The 16,304-nt window shown below is 50.0% G+C and overlaps 1 protein-coding gene across 2 annotated transcripts in view; it reads right to left on the bottom strand.

Annotated features, from left to right (window-relative positions):
• Positions 1–7,944: 7,944 nt before the first annotated feature.
• The window catches only part of ADD2 (adducin 2), a 114,830-nt gene continuing 106,470 nt past the window's right edge, over positions 7,945–16,304 (bottom strand). For both annotated transcript variants that reach the window (XM_066378039.1, XM_066378040.1), the window contains exon 16: positions 7,945–10,541. In XM_066378039.1, coding sequence (XP_066234136.1) covers positions 10,234–10,541 — 308 coding nt within the window. In that variant the 3' untranslated portion in view covers positions 7,945–10,233. The remainder of the gene's footprint in view (positions 10,542–16,304) is intronic.

The following is a 16,304-nucleotide window of genomic DNA, read 5'->3' as shown; positions in this document are numbered from 1 at the left end:
TTCAGTATTTAGATATATAGTATGTGAGCTTCCAAGTATATGCTGGTCCTGCACCTCCAAGGGATTAGGCAGTTATGTTAGTCAGGGTGACCTTTGTTGCATGCTGAGACTGTGCAAGGCAAAGACCCACCTCTAAAGAGGGACTCTTGCTGCTTGCTCTGAAGACAGTCCTTTGAACACATAAGACACAGGAAAAGGACATAATAAATTTTATTTAGAATGATGCTGGGATTGCATGAATATGGCTGTGTGTGTGTGTGTGTGTGTGTGTGTGTGTGTGTATGCACGCGGTTCTGTGTATGTTGATGTGTGTGGGTATATGGGTGTGTCTGTGTGTGTGTTTGTGTGTACATGTAGGCATTAGTTTTAAGAAGTCTGCAGCAGTGAAAATTTCATGGTGTCCCTCGATGTATAATTCAAAATTAAAATAAACTTAGATAATCAAAAAGTAGTCCTCCCAAATCTGATTTCTTTCTCTCTTATTAATTTCTTCATTTTACAGCTGAGGAAACTGTAGCTTAGAGATGTTAAGTGACTTACTCAAAGGCACAGAGCTCATGAGCCCACGGTCAGGATTCAGTTCAATCAGTGTCAGAGCTCTGGAAGCCTGCTCACTCTCCTGCATGGCCTCTTGGCTGGGAGAACAGAGCCCAGGGGGCTGGGGCCATAGGGAAGTTTGCCCAAAGATGGCGGCTCTGGAACCCAGGCAGAAAGTGCTGGATATACATAAGTGTTAAGGGCTACTCAGAAATCAGACAAGTTCTTAGGTCTTGGTTGAGTAAGGAGGCTTACACTGTTCATCCTTGATTCTTCTGCTAGTAACAAAAAGAGGCCAAGATTCATGAGAGCACCGTTTCTGCAAAGTGGAAACAGAGAAGGGAAATATCGCCTCCTGGTGGAAATTTTTGGTAGTGGCAGTAGGAGGCCTGGCAGCCTGAGTACATACAGGTTGGTGCAAAACAGGAAATGTTCGTCTTCTGGTGGATGATCGTTTTTAAGTGTCTTAAAAATCATTGTTTCATATATTTAATCAATTCATCTGGTTATTTAAGCAGGATGGTAAGCATAGTCTCTGTTACTTTGTCTTAGCTGGATTTCTATTGATTCATTTTTTATAGTTATTTTTCTCTTCAATGATTTGGAAACTATACCACCTTTTTTAATGAAACTTTTCTTCAAATTTTTATAAATCATTTCTAAGTTCACAACTTTATATGTAATTGAACTAGTATTTCTCTAAGAATGTAAAAAATGAAATAATATATCCCTCTTGTCAATAATAAATTTAGCATATTTTGCTTCTCTGTTGCTCCAAGGTATGTGTGTATTTCAAGAACTACTTTTTCAATAATTGGTTTAAATTTGTTCAATTGACGCTGAAAAACTGGACTTAGCTATAAATTTAATGGCTCATTGTCATTTTTAAATTGTGTCTTTCCCATTCTTGACGTTATTTACTTACATTGATTTTGCAATCAATTGAATACATGATTGGTTAATTTTTTTCAAGTGGTGGACTTGGGGTCATCCTTTGTCTAAACACATCTTCATCTTTCCCTTCTTCATCAACAATACTCAACCTGCTATTGACTGCTTAGGCCTCATTTAAAAATACAGCATTTTCTATTCATCACCCTCCCCCCCCCCCCCCAAATCTCCTCTTGATTTAAAGTGCTCCTTTTTCATGGCTGACTGGTCTTTCCTGGTAAATTAATCATAGAGATGTTCTTAACCTTCCTTCTGCTTCTTGAAATAACTCAGCTTCGTTGAGGAGCATGTCATCTAAATGCTGGGACTGGCTCCCTGCTTTTGAACTATTGCATCATCACCACACTGTTTCTCCATGCTTGTTCTTTACAGAATGAGGTCTTTATCGGATTAAAGATGGTTCCCATCAGCGATGTGTGGTTCTCTGTCCAAAAGGGCCCGAAGGAAGAGAAAAGGAAAGATTCCTATTTCTTATGGTTACATTTTATCAGATTAGAGACCTGGTTATCAGTGTGGCAGGAGCAGAATCCACAATAACTTGGCTGGAAGTTTCATTTTCCATATTTATTAGGGTAGCCGAATTAGCTGGAGTCATGGCACCCTCTTCTGACTCTTGTCAGGATCCTGGTTCTGAGGCATCCCTTCTCCATATTACTTATTCTCCTTATTAGTTCTGCCTTGCAAACAGGGTTCCTATAGTGTGAACCTGGCACCTGGCTCGCTGCTCTTGAGGGCAGGATTGGTGCCCACCATACTGTGCCTGCCTCCCCCACCCCAACCCCACCCCCAGCTCCCCGCTACCAGCTAGCTTCAGAGGGAGCTTGTCTCTACTACGCTGCATACTCTAGGAATTGCTCAGCATTTCTGGCAGGTGGAGGGCGCCCTGCTCCCATGTGTGTATCCACTTAATCTCTGCAGTGGCATTTTGGAGGATGAGGAGGAAGAGTTCAGTTTGTGGGTGTGCATCACCACCTTCCACTGTAGCGAGCTTTATAAAGAGGTGTCAGCATGCTGACTATGCCCTTGGCCTGGCCAGTGCACACAGCTGTGAGATTGCAGAGCCGAGAAGTTGTGTGGTTTACAGGCAGTTTTCTCAATGGCTTCCAGAGAGGAAAGACTGGTGGCTTTGGGGCAGGAGAGAGCCTGGGCTCCTTGCAGCTGGGTCCACTGGAGCCCGCGGGAGCTTTAGGGTACTTGGATGCAGGAGGCAGCATTGGGGGAACAGGTGTGGAAGCAGTGGGCTGGGAGTGATGATCGAGACGTGTTCATGGAGTTTTGCTCAGGACACGTGGGCAGTGAGTGGAGAGTGGAAAGTAGTGGAAGGAGTAAGGGGCTTGGTTACCTAGAAGAATATGGGTTGAATTTGGGCTTCGCTACATATTAACCTGTAGCCCATCAAAGATTCCTTATGTCAGAGCCTGTTTCCTCACCTGTAAAGTGGGTAATAATGACAGGACCACCGTTGGGGCTTCAGGAGGGTTGAACGAGGTGCCATGTGGAAGACATTCATGCCTGAGCTATGTGTGTGGATCCACGATCAGTCCTAGAGGCCTTATTTGTGAAAAGAAAGCTGAGGGGCAAAATGGGCTCTTTCCTCTTCTTTCTTCCCCCCACCCCGTCAGTATGTCCCTTCCCCTTTCACTCTCTGAGGTGACGGTTTAGCCCTCCCCAGCCCTCTGATTCTGGCCTGACATCCCTTCCCATTCCAGCCTCTGCCCCCAGTCTGCCCTGCGGCTTCCCCTCCAGGCCCACCTGCGTGTGTGTTTTTGCAACCCCCTCACCTATCTGAATCCGTCCTCATCCACACAGCTGTCTGCAAATCCACGCGGCCTGACCTCGTCAGAGGATGAGCGTGCTATCGCCTCCCTCCTCAGTCGGACTCCACAATCCATATGTCAGCTCTCCAGGTGGGAGGAATGGTTTCAAGGATAAAGGTGTGATCAGATGTTTCCATAAATGGACCCCCCCCCCCAGCTCTGGTCCCCTGGGAACTGGCAGAACTCGTGGCTGACAGAGACGGGTCACACACCAGGAAGCCAAGCATGGTAGATTTACTAGGGTATTATCTGCAGGTGAGATAACAGCATGTACAGAAATCCACGGGCAGACACACCACCCGGCACCACAGACACCAAAGCAGTGGGGGTGGGGGTCAGAAGTGGCTTTGGGACGTTCTCTTGAAAATCTAAGGGCAGCTTTGGTGCTCAGAGATTCAAACAGAAAACTATACAAAACCAACCCATAAATATATATATATTATATGTATATTATATATATATATAAAATTGCAAAATAAAAGCCCAAGAAACTAATCATCAATCTGCACATCAGTGGCTCAAAAAGTGTTTGTTAGCAGAGAGAAAGGCAAAGCCATCGGTGGGGCTGCTGCATGATCCGGGGGCTGGCGTTTCAGTAGCAGGAAGAGCATTTACATGGAACCCGTCTGAAACATCACAATACTGGGACAACCTAAACACAGACGACGTATGTACAAGGGAGACAATCGTTGGACACAGACACGCCACTGAAACCATCCACGGCCTTGGGGAACACCGCACTCCATTGAGACACCGGTACCACAGCGGGCCAGCCCGGCTCTCTGTCCCTTCCCAGGGCTGAGGGCACGACCAGCTGGACGCAGCCACCGCTGTGGCACATGCTGCAGGCGTTTAAAGGTGGAGCTGACCACTGAATGCAACGATCGCTCACAAAGCAGGCCCAAGAGGCATGAGGGGAGTTGAAATGTGGAGGTGGAGTACCCCAAATATATTTCCACTTTCTAAGGGCTTTGATGTATTTAAATGTGGCCCCTCTGTCCTTGGTCCAACTGTTGTCCTCTTTCTGATTCACTTCGAAAGGGAAGCTAGGACCTTTGAGCTTCTAAAAGTTATACAAGGTGCTGTGTGGGAGGGCAGATGAGTTTAGGGTTCCTCTACTGTTCCTCCCTGACAGCTGGCCCCCTCCCGCTGCCTGGGATAGGCGGCAACACGGGGTCCGGGAGCAGCTGTACCGGAAAAGCCGGTTCCTTCTCACACCGGGGTGCCACTCCCGGCACACCACACCGGGGCCGCCTCTCCCGGCACACCACACTCCCGGCACACCACACTCCCGGCACACCACACTCCCGGCACACCACACCGGGGCCGCCACTCCCGGCACACCACACTCCTGGCACACCACACCGGGGCCGCCTCTCCCGGCACACCACACTCCCGGCACACCACACCGGGGCCGCCTCTCCCGGCACACCACACTCCCGGCACACCACACTCCCGGCACACCACACTCCCGGCACACCACACCGGGGCCGCCTCTCCCGGCACACCACACTCCCGGCACACCACACTGGGGCCGCCTCTCCCGGCACACCACACTCCCGGCACACCACACTGGGGCCGCCTCTCCCGGCACACCACACTCCCGGCACACCACACTGGGGCCGCCTCTCCCGGCACACCACACTGGGGCCGCCTCTCCCGGCACACCACACTGGGGCCGCCTCTCCCGGCACACCACACTCCCGGCACACCACACTGGGGCCGCCTCTCCCGGCACACCACACTCCCGGCACACCACACCGGGGCCGCCTCTCCCGGCACACCACACTCCCGGCACACCACACCGGGGCCGCCTCTCCCGGCACACCACACTCCCGGCACACCACACCGAGGCCCTCCTGTGTCAGCAACACGGGCCACTTCTTCTTCAGGACCCAATTTCTCAAAGCCAGGGCCCAACTTTTGGGGACAATCTTGAAGATAAATGGCACCAAACATCATTTTGACAAAACATAATACCACGTAAGTATGAATCAATGCAAACCATTACTTCCCTATTTTTGAGAACACCCCCAGGGGGGCTCCTCCTGATTGCTCCTAGAAAGAGAAGCCTGTCTAGATAAATATGGTCAAAGGAGCTGTCTCCACTGAAGGACTTCCCACCTGGAAGCCCCACAATGATTCCCAGGAGACAGTGGCTTCTCACTGGGAGAGGCTCCAGAGGGTCGGCTGTGCTTTGGTGACAGGGATCCCTGTGTGTGCTCTGATTTCTGGCAAAGAAAAAATGCCTCACCCAAGTGGCCGGAGGTTGGTTGGGCAGGGCATTTGGAAATAATCGCTCTACTCTGTATGCTTTTTTGCGTTGTGGACCTGTGCAGATAAACAGCCAACGAGCACATTTCATCAGAGTCAGGTTAAGGCCTCTGACTTCTTGTGTTACACTGCAATAGGTGTGGGCCGCTGGCAGGAAGATGTCCCATCAGGTTAAGTGCTGTGCGGTGCCCCGTGAGGTGCCCTGTCCTTTCTGTGGGGGTGCAGGGCGTGGATTTATCTCCCCTGTCATTCCTTTTCAGGCTCTTTGAATGCTGGTGTCTTAGACACTTTGCTTGGGCTCCAGTGGGGAGAAATGTAAGACCTGTTTCCTCTATGCTCAAAGTCAACTGCAACTGCGCCTGCCAGTTCCAGGGCTGCTGCTGACTGCAGGAAAGAGGCGAGAAAGTGCTCTGCATTTTCTCACTTGTTCAACAGCCAGAAACAAAATACTCTCAGCCTGGAGCTAGCACATAAACATTACACTTGTGCAAAAGACGGCAGATGGGCCGATGGTGGGTTGTGTGTCCACCAGCCCTGTGCACAACTGCATGAAAAAAAGTCACACTTCTTTTTCATCTTTCAGACTTTCAAGAGTAAATTAAGCTCTTGGGCAAATGGCTCTTTTAAATCCATGCAATCAGAGAAGTGGCTTTCTAGCAGTTGTCCCCAAGCTACAGAAGCAGTAGCTCTGTTAGGACACTGACAAGACAACATCTGAGTGACTGTATTGCCACATTCCGAACTGAGTGGACACAGTGCTAGACACAGGGAGCAGGATTCAAGACACGGCCTGCACTTTAGTCAGTGGTATAAGGGCAATGTTTTCCAGTGGGTTCATCTGAACACACTCAGTCCTTTAAGAAGAACCCCATTTTTGTTATAGGAGTGCTGAGGAAGCTCATTCTGATCTGTTCAGAACCAGGCCGAAGTGGGACAGTTGCTTGTGTCACCTGCAGGCCAGGAGGCTCTTAGGGAGCCCATATCTGAGCTGGGGGTTGTATCCTGGCAGCACTTTTTGGAAACACTGAAGAAAGGTCACACAGTGTGGCTGGTTCTCCCACACCTCTGCTGGGTGCCAGCCACCAGTGCACAGAGTCACTGGGGCTGCGTGTATCTCTTCAATCATCCCTCTTTGCCTCCCAGCCCTGCCCATTTCCCAATGGAAACAGCCTCAGAAAGCTCTCCGCTTCCCAGCTCAGTAGATTAGTTCCATTTCCTCATTCCCTTTCTGTGGCACATCCAAGCTTGAAATGAACTATTGCCTACCAATTCTGAGCTCTCCATATAGATATTTTCTCCAGGTAGATACTGGTCCAAGTTTCCAGCCAGCTTTTAATCAGAGCCAAAGACAATGTCCCTCCTGTCCCCATAAAAGCCTGCGGTTCTGTTTGGACCCCGCATCGGTTTCGGCCAGTGCACAGCCTCCAGCCTGGAGCTGAGCGGGCCACACTTTGTACTACCGAGGGAAGAAGAAACTGGCAAAACGACTCCACAGCTCTCCCAGCAACCAGAAGCCAAAATAGAACTGGAAACTGTGCTTAGCATTAGCTCTTTGAATATTTCCCTCTTTTTGTCAAAAATCTCTCTTAAGATGTCTTATCCAAATAATTTGATGGCAATGAATTCAGTGTTGTAAGCTCACTTTTTTGCTATAAGGGAAAACGGAGTGTAAGGCAGGCCACCAAACATGGATTAGTACTGACGTTTCAGAAAGGCCTCACTGTGAGATCTTCCACGCACGCCCATAGCCCTCTCCTCTCTACTCCATTCTCCACTCCAAACACCCAGGGCTGGTCGTGCCTCCACCCTGATTGTCAGTCTTCAGTGGCTCCAAACCTCTTACATGATGGAGTCTAGCTCCTCCATACTTTCTGTGCATTTCTTTATGATCCAGCCCTGCCCACCTGTGGAGCGAGCCGCCCACCCTCGCCCCACCTTACCCCATAGGCTCTGGCTGTGCCGAATGCTCCGGGCTCACATCATGGAGTCCTGTGCTTCCATGCCTTTGCACATGCTCTTCCCTCATCATGGGATGTCCTGCCAAACCTTTCGTTCTCCTAGAAAATTCCTCTTTGTTTTGAAAAATCTAACTCAACCATCACTCCTTTCAGGAAGGTTTCTCAGGCCCAGAAAGTAAATCATTGCTTCCTAACGCCGCCTCTGCACACTTACCCATGTGTACCTTATCTACGTGCCTCCTCTACTGAGTCCTGCCTTCAGGCCTGGCCCATGGTCCAAGCTCATACGTGATTTTTGAATGTACAAGGAAGGAACAAATGGATGAATATGAGATGGACCCACAGCATAAATTCCAAGGACAATGCTCAAATTCCAGAAAGCTCTGGTATATTCATCTAAATGAGGCCTCACTGTTGTAAAGGGAATGAAGAGTCAATCAACGTATCTCTGAGCTACAACAACCCAAACACAAAAAGTGGCAAAAATGGTTGTGTCCACCCATTTCTCTACATTGCTTGCCACTGATTCTTCTAGTCCCAATGATTGTTCTCTTTTAATGTCAGCATAATACCCGACATTCTGTGGGTGCTGAATGGGTATTGTGAGGGGATGAATGAGTAAATGTGAAATCTACTTTTTTAAAGAAGGCATCAAAGGATTGGCTTTTAAAGGCATTTCTTACATCACAGACTTTTCTGAGGCATCAATGCCTCCGATCGTTGGGTTGTCTATCACAAAACCCAGTCACAACATAGAATGGGGGAGGGGTGCGTGGTGGTGTCAGGGAGGGGGCTGGGATAGCGGTTGGGAATCTGCATTAAAGAGACATGGCCTTGGGTTTTCCTTGGTGACGTGTCAATTTCCTTCCTCCTCAAGAAATAGCCCCACTGCGGATGTACTTCCTGCCTCAGCCAGAAGGCCCGTGCGTCTCCTCTGTCAGAGGTCCACGCTGGCCTTGCCACAGTCCACGTTAACCAGGAACTTAACGTGCACTGATGAGGGAGAACACCGGGGATTCACCACCTTCATTTCAAGTACTGACATTATGTGCAGTGGAATCCAGTCACAGAAATGGGTCCTAGACTAAAACCACCACCCTCAAGGGTTAAAGATTTCTGGTCTCCATAGCTATTAAGAGCAAAGGCTCTGGCCTCAGGCTGAACTGAATTTAAATCTAGGTTCTGGATCTTTCTAGCTAAGTCACCTGGAACAATGAATTATCCTTTTGGGGGCTCAGTTTCCTTACCCATAAAATGGGAATAATCTTACCAACATTACAGGATTCTTGTGAGGGTTAAAGGATATAATATATAGAAAGCTTACACAGTGTCTCTATATAGTAAGTGCTCAAACATGGAAACTATGATCAAGAACTTTCAAAAATACTCTTACAATAATCAGGACCAAAGGGGAAAATACCCTTTGAAGACACTGTGCTTTAAAGAGAAAGGATTGTCTATTTTTTAGGAGCCAAGAATACTCATTAATCGATACTCCATGGAATAATATGGAAAGATAGTGCTGGCATTTAAAACAGCTACGGTTGTTACCAGGCCCCAGGATGGACAGGTAGTGACAGGGGACACGTAAGCATTTCTCTGATTAATCCTGAAAAGTTCACCTCATTCTCCTCTGCTGGACCCAGAATGACTGAGTTGGAACCCAAAGGAATCAAGGTCAAGGTGCCAAGGGGAGATGCCAGTTCTAGTCAATGAACCAGTGCTTCCGGGTTTGAGGGAAGGTCAGGGGACACCTCACTGCTGCCAGGAGTGAGACGGGCAGAGCTCCACGTGCCGTGCAAGGCTAGAAAGGCATAGCATCTCCTGTGCTGCTTTGAACACCCTCACATGACCCACAGCCAACAGACGACCTAAATTTCCCCCTGTTTCAGCCCTGAGCATGAGACAATTGTTTTCTAAGCTAAATTTGGTTTTACTTTTGAAGCTCCTGAGATACACAATTTGAATAGGTCAAGCTCCTGGCTTCTTATATTGACTAAGTTATCTCCCATTCTATGGCTGTCTTGGCTTGCCCTATGTCTGCCAACTCTTACAACTCTTCCATCCGTAATTCAGGAGGTTCCAAGAAGAAAGCTCGGGGTTACCGGTTGGGGAGGCGCAAGCTAAGCCATCAGCCCTTGGGAACAAAGACTAACTTCAGGTGAAGGGTACAGGTCAATCTGTCTGGTTACTGCGAGCAGCAAGGCAGGGGCCCTATGAAAAAGAGAAGAGAGATTTCTAAACATAGTGATGGCTCTATCAGCAGGAGATTGGGTTCCCGCGAGGAAAAGGACCTTGTTCAGGGGAAGCCTCAACCTGATTTAGTTGGAGGCTGTGAGAGCATGTGGCCCACTCTGGCCCTCTTGCCCGGGGCTCAGCTCAGTGGGCAGCATCCTCACAAAGGCAGCCCACAACTAGGCAGTGTTGTGTAGTGGTAAGAGCACTGGACTGGGAGCCAGGAGACCTGAATTCCAGCGTAGGCTCTGCCACTAACTAGTTGGGTGACCTTGGAAAAGTCACCTGATTTCTCTGGGGCAATTGTCAATGAGGGGTTGGTGGGGCAATCTCTCTGTTCCCCATCAGAGTGTGGTCCAGGGTCCTACTCTCTCTCTCCTCAGCCCTGTGCTTCCAGGGACAAAGGGGGGAGAAGGAAAGGTGGGGAGAGGGTGCGGATGGGAGCCTCAGGGTGCCACGGATCAGGACTCCACTTTCTCCTTCTTTTTGCTCTTTTTCAGGAAGGATGGGGTTCGGAATTTCTTTTTCTTCTTTGAGGGAGATTTGGAAGGTGAGCCCTCTGGGGACATGGGGCCACTGGTGACCGACTCAGTTTTGTCCTTAGAGGTGTCAACATCTGTGTCAGCGTTGGTGGTCATCTGGCTCAAGCCTTTGCTGAGAATCTCCTCAGCGGTGTGCTCGTCCTCCCTCCCATTGACCACCACCCCTTCTGGCTGTGTTGTTTCAGGCTCCGTGGTGGCTTTGCTTGTTTCTGTCTTCTTAGCACCTTCTGGAAAAAGATCAGAAGACACGACCCATAAGACCTCATTCAGGTGAGAGCTTCTGCCAGAACCACTTCTAGGCAATTCTACGAGGTGAGCATAGAGTGGTGGGGGCAGGCTGACGTCGGCGGGCAGGGCTCTCACCCAGACCTGCCCCCTTCCACGCAGCCTGCCCTGGGAACGAGCCCTGGCAGGTCAGTAAGTCTGGGCTCTTGTCTGCAAATGAAACAGGTAATGGTGAAGGCCCAGCTAGGGCCCAGATAGGAGCCTTTCTAGGCACAGAATGAAGGAACAGACACAGGTGGGGACAGAGGCTGTAGGAGCGGGGAGAGCAGTGTCATGGACAACTTAGTGGAAGCATCTAAGGGTTGTAACTGGTTCAGTTTCACCAGTAAATGTATGAAAATGATGTTCTCATCCCTGAGTGACCTGGACCCCGTGTTTGTAAGATAAGGATTAACCAACAGGGGAATATCCCTGGTCGGGCCATCCTGGCTGCTACCACCCCGTGCCACACCCAGGCCTTGATCCCGCCTGGAGGGACCTGCCAGGATTGGCACCATCTTCAAAGCCCGAACCACTAGGCCCCCAGGACCAACACCTTCCTGCGGCCCTTTCTCTACCCTCCCACTCTCACTCCAACCTGCTTCCACTTGAGCTTTGGAATGCCTGGATGAGGAGGGAGGAGGAACAATTACAAAACCGTTGACTTTGAAAAGTAGAAAGGATTGTAAAGATCGTCAGTCTCACCTGCTCCCCAGTTTGCAGCTATGGAAACTGAGTAAACAGTTGAGGAGGAGGGGACTCCGGTATGCTGACAGCCAGCTCAGTGCCCTTCTCACTGTGGGAGACTGGGGCATGTGTGAGAGTGTGAGTGTGGCAGAGACACATGTCACGGAAGGACCCTGGCGTGCCGGGCTGCACAGGAATGTAATGGGGACAGGTAAGGCTGGTGTCGCAGAGAGAGTGGGTGAAAATGAGCTTTAGGAAAAGGCTAGGGTTCTTGACAGGGTTGATGACTAAGAAAATGTACAGTTACATGGAAGATGGGACGGACAGGGTCAGTTGGGGGACGGTTAGAATGGACTGGTTTAACTATCTGGATAAGGTCTTTCGTGACTTCTGAAATAGGCTGGGCAAGTCGAAGCTCTCCCACAGGCGACTTCTGAGGACTGCCTCTCTCTCAGAACCAAAGGCCTCGGCCACAGGCTCCCATTCCTCCTGTCCAGCCCGCGTTCTGTGATCATCTAACTACCAAGCTCCTCAATGCTCGACTCCCAGAGCCCCTGCTTGCCTGCTGCCGTGTGTTCCTGTGGCCATTACCTGGCAGTATTCTTGAATGCAGGAAATGAGCAGACACAGCCTTCTCCCTGTGTACTCTCCTCAGTTCACCTGCTATCTGGCTTTATCAATCTCTGGCCCTTTGACCCCTCCCTGTCACCCAGCCTGTTTCCCTCTGTCTGGAAGGCCCTTCTCTCTCCTGCATTCCCAACCTTTACCCCATACAATGAGTCAGCGGGACTGCCACTTCTTCCTTCAAGTCTTTCCTGACCCCTCCCTACTTCCAAGTAGAATTGATCACTCACCCCTTTCTGCCCCCACTATATAAACTTCCACCATGGACACGGTAAAACAACCAAACTTCCTTGTTTATGCCTGTCTCCCCCTCAGAACTGAAATAATTAGGGCAGGACTGTACCTAAATTATCTATGTAACTAGCTCACAGAAGGTACACAAAAAATGCGGAACCCACGAACGGTCAAATGCGTGAGCAAATGGATGAAGGTGTGACTGGTTTTGTCCTAGCCAAGCCAACGCCTCACCTCATCTTCTTTCCTGTCTGTCCTAGCCTGAGTCTTCCGAGCTGACCCGGCCCAGCCATGTACACAAGCAGCATCGCTGAGTGCTGGCCTTTGTCTCCTGGGCCCAGTCCCCTGTCCCCACTCATCCTCCTGGGCTCGTGCCCTTCCCTCGTTCTGCAGCCTCGCTCCAGACTCTCCCTGCCGGCTGCTCTGTTGGATGGCCCCGTAAGACACGCTTCTCAAGCCCGACCCTCCCAGATGATTTTAGTCCTTGCCTTCTAGCTCCATAAAGATAACTGTGGGCAAGACAGGCTCCTACTTTCATTCCATGTGTCCTTTCCTGTCCTGGCAGATGAGGATCTTTGCTCCAACCGTGCCCTTCACTCATACCCACCTTGCTCTCTGCCTCATCTACAGCCTCAGCTCCTGGTGCGTGTCTTGGTTTAGCAGAGTGGCACTCCAACTTCTCACTCCTCAGTGAACAAGGCCACACTGAGTACACCCACGAGAATCTCAGAGCTCCCACACTATCAGTTGTTTGGTGGAGGAGCAGTAATGAAAGTGGGGCTACTGGAGGCCCAGTGAGGCTAGGAGGAGCCAGGCTCCAAATTGAGGTCTGTCCCTCAGCGGCAGAGACCACTGGAGAGTTTGACTGGCCAAGAGAAAGGGTGATAAGTCAGGGCTCCAGAAATAAGCATTTGTTGGGCTCCTGGAAAGTATCAAGGACCAGGTCTGAGAGCCTGACTCTCCTCTGTTTACATCCCAAGAGAGTAAAGGCTGGAACTACATGGAGCTCTCAACTGGTCTTCAGCAGTTGAGAAAAAGCCCAGGAGCTAGGGGCAGAGGGGAGCTTGTCTTCCAGCACCCCTAGGAGCACACTGGCTTTCTCTCCGCTGGGGTACTGAGAGCTCTGGGAGTAGAGGACAGATGTGGGGGTGGGTGGGGTGCAGCAGAGGCTGAAAACTGGGGGCTTTCTCAGGAATGGTGGCCAGACGGAGGGGAAGGAGGGATTCAGAGTGGTAATTTGGAGCAAGATTAAACTTGGCAGCCAGGGCTCACATCCAGACCCCTGTGAACAGGTCGACAAAAGGCCAAAAGGCTTGCAGAGGATGGAGGGGTAAGGAGACATTTCATCTCTCAGACTTGATTTATAACCATCCCTCAGCCTCAAACTACTCATTGTTCGTTGATCTTCCAGTGTCCTTTCCAGTATTTTTACTCCTCCCACTTCCTGGCCACCACCATTGAATAACCCACTCTACTGTTGGCCAGTGCAAGTATATATCGCCCCATGGTCTGACTCAAGCCTCCCTTGACATTTGACAATGATCTTGCCCTTCTCTAAAACTACTGCCAATATATTCATTCTATATTTGCATGTGTCATTTATCTTTTTTTTTTTTTTTTTTTTTTTACAGAGACAGAGAGAGATAGAGAGAGGGACAGATAGGGACAGACAGAGAGGAAGGAGAGCAATGAGAAGCATCAGTTCTTCATTGCAGCTCCTTAGTTGTTCATTGATTGCTTTCTCATACGTGCCTTGACCAGCGGACTACAGCAGAGCGAGTGACCCCTTGCTCAAGCCAGTGACCTTGGGCTCAAGCCAGTGACCTTGGGCTCAAGCCAGCAACCCTGGGCTTTAAGCCAGCAACCTTTGGACTCAAGTCAGCGACCATGGGGTCATGTCTATGATCCCACACTCAAGCCAGAGACTCTGCACTCAAGCTGGTGAGCCCACGCTCAAGCCAGCAACCGGCAACCTTGGGGTTTTGAACCTGGGTCCTCTGCATCCCAGTCTGACGCTCTGTCCACTGCACCACCACCTGGTCAAGCCATTTATCATTTTGTAAGAGCTCAAATTTGGATGTGGTGCTCTCTCACACTGAATATGGGCTGGCCCCGTGGATACAGTAACAAACAGAATATAGAGGAAGTGCCGCTGAGCCAGCCTCAGGCCAGAGTTTAGAAAGCATAGCAGCTTCTGCTTTTATAATTTGCGAAGCCCTGAGACAGCATGTGTAAAGTCCAACTACCCTGATGGAAACACACGTGGAGAGGTCCTACAACCATGAGGAGAGAAACAGAGACAGAGAAACAGACACCACCCCAGTGTCCTGGCAGAACTGAGCCTTCCAGCTGCCCCTGCCAGGGCACCTGACATGCGAGCGCACCATCTTAGAAGTTCCAGTTGAGTGAAGCTCCCAGATGACTGCAGGCCCAGCTGATATCAGTGGAGCAGAAGAACCATCCTCCTGAGCCCAGTCAACCCACAGAAGAACTAATTTCCATAAAATCAGTTTTTATTATACACTGAGATTTACTAATTATCTATTGCTATATAACAACCCCAAAGCTACCATAAGTAGCTTAAAACAAGTGCTATATTCTCTTTCACAATCCCAAGGACATAGTACCCAGTGAGAACCCAATTTGTCTGAGCACATTAGATGGTCCTCTTATCACCTATCTCTATCACTTTATCCTGATAACAATGCTGTGAGCTGGATTCATGGTATCCCTCTCTTATGAAGTGTTCTTAAGTAACTTATTGGGGATGTCTAAATTAGTCCGTGGCAGAGCTGATCTGATGTTAAATGCAGGGCTATTTCTTTAAGGCATAGCGGTGCGCCTGGAGGGTCCCTGGAGGATGGAGTTAGCAGGGGCAGGAAAATCAGGAGCTGGTCAGTCAGAAGACAAAGACAAAGATGGCCAGATTTGAAAGACTTTTGTTCAGAGAGGCTGATGGGGTAGGAGGCAGGGAGACAGATGAGGAGTGACAGTGAGGTGACTCAGCACAAGAGGACCTGAGAGCATGGTGACACCTGATGACAAAGCCTGACCTGATGAGTGAGCTAAATGTAAAACTGCAGCTGCTGCTCGGAGGGTCAGCCCCGTCTGCCCTGAGGAGTTGGGCACGCCACTGGACAACTGGTCAGGGCCACCAGCACCATGTCATACTGGTCACCCACTACAGCTTATGCCCCATCACGTGGGGTCTGCTCCAAGGAGGCCTACACTTCCCAGCTCTGTCTGCATTACAGGAAGAGTCTTCAAGGGAGACCTTCCCTTTTCTAGAACTCGGCTTCGGTGTGCTTTCCACTGGGGCATATAGTGTACAAGAGAGAAAGCAGGAATCCTGCTGCAGTGGGGACAATGTCAGGGGTAGGGAAGCAGTTACCCACCCAACACAGCCTTCCTCCTGCCCTTTGTCCCACCGAGCAGCAGACCTCACTCCAAGGGGCTCCCAGGAGCTAATATGAAATTGCCAGCCCTCCCCCACTCCTGACGTGAGCCTCCTCTCCAGTCTGGATTCCCTGTGCAGTAGGTGTGCATGCCCTGAGGGACACTGAAGACAGCACTCAAGCCAGGTGCTCTATGCATCCCTACAAGGTATTTGGTCCCAAGGTTATTCAGGCTCTGGCCACAGCCCGGGAAGAGGTCACTGGCTCCTTAGAGGTGTCCATGCATTCAAAACCGGTATGTAGATGTACTCCCAAGGGCCATAAGCACTCTACTACTGGGAGTGCCCAGGGGCTGGCCCCACTGCGCATTCCCTGTGAGGGGCTTGTTTCTTCTGGGTGGCATGCGCTGTGCGAGTATCAGTGTGTCTTTGCATGAGCGTATCATATGTGTGTATATCGTTCAGGGAAATCTTGTCCATGCATAGCACATATGGAATCGGTCATGAGTTTTATAGCCAGGAAACCTCCTGAAGGCAGGGTTGTGAGTTGCAAAAAGGGGAGGGGGGATATATTTCTTTTGAAAAAGTCCTCCGTCTCCCTTTGCGAATGTTGGGGTGGGTTAGTAAACAGCCTCTCTATACTTACTACAGAGACAAGTATTCAGAATCGGAGGAAACTCCTTTGATGAAGGCACAATGGGAAGAGAAAGGAAGACATTGTGGAGACAGGTCGACAACACTACGATGAGACACAACGAACACAAACACAAGCAGTCAGGGACAGCCA

The sequence above is a fragment of the Saccopteryx leptura genome, chromosome 3 (assembly GCF_036850995.1).
Source record: "Saccopteryx leptura isolate mSacLep1 chromosome 3, mSacLep1_pri_phased_curated, whole genome shotgun sequence".
Classification (NCBI taxonomy): domain Eukaryota; kingdom Metazoa; phylum Chordata; class Mammalia; order Chiroptera; family Emballonuridae; genus Saccopteryx; species Saccopteryx leptura.
This window is presented reverse-complemented; position numbering and strand designations above follow the sequence as displayed.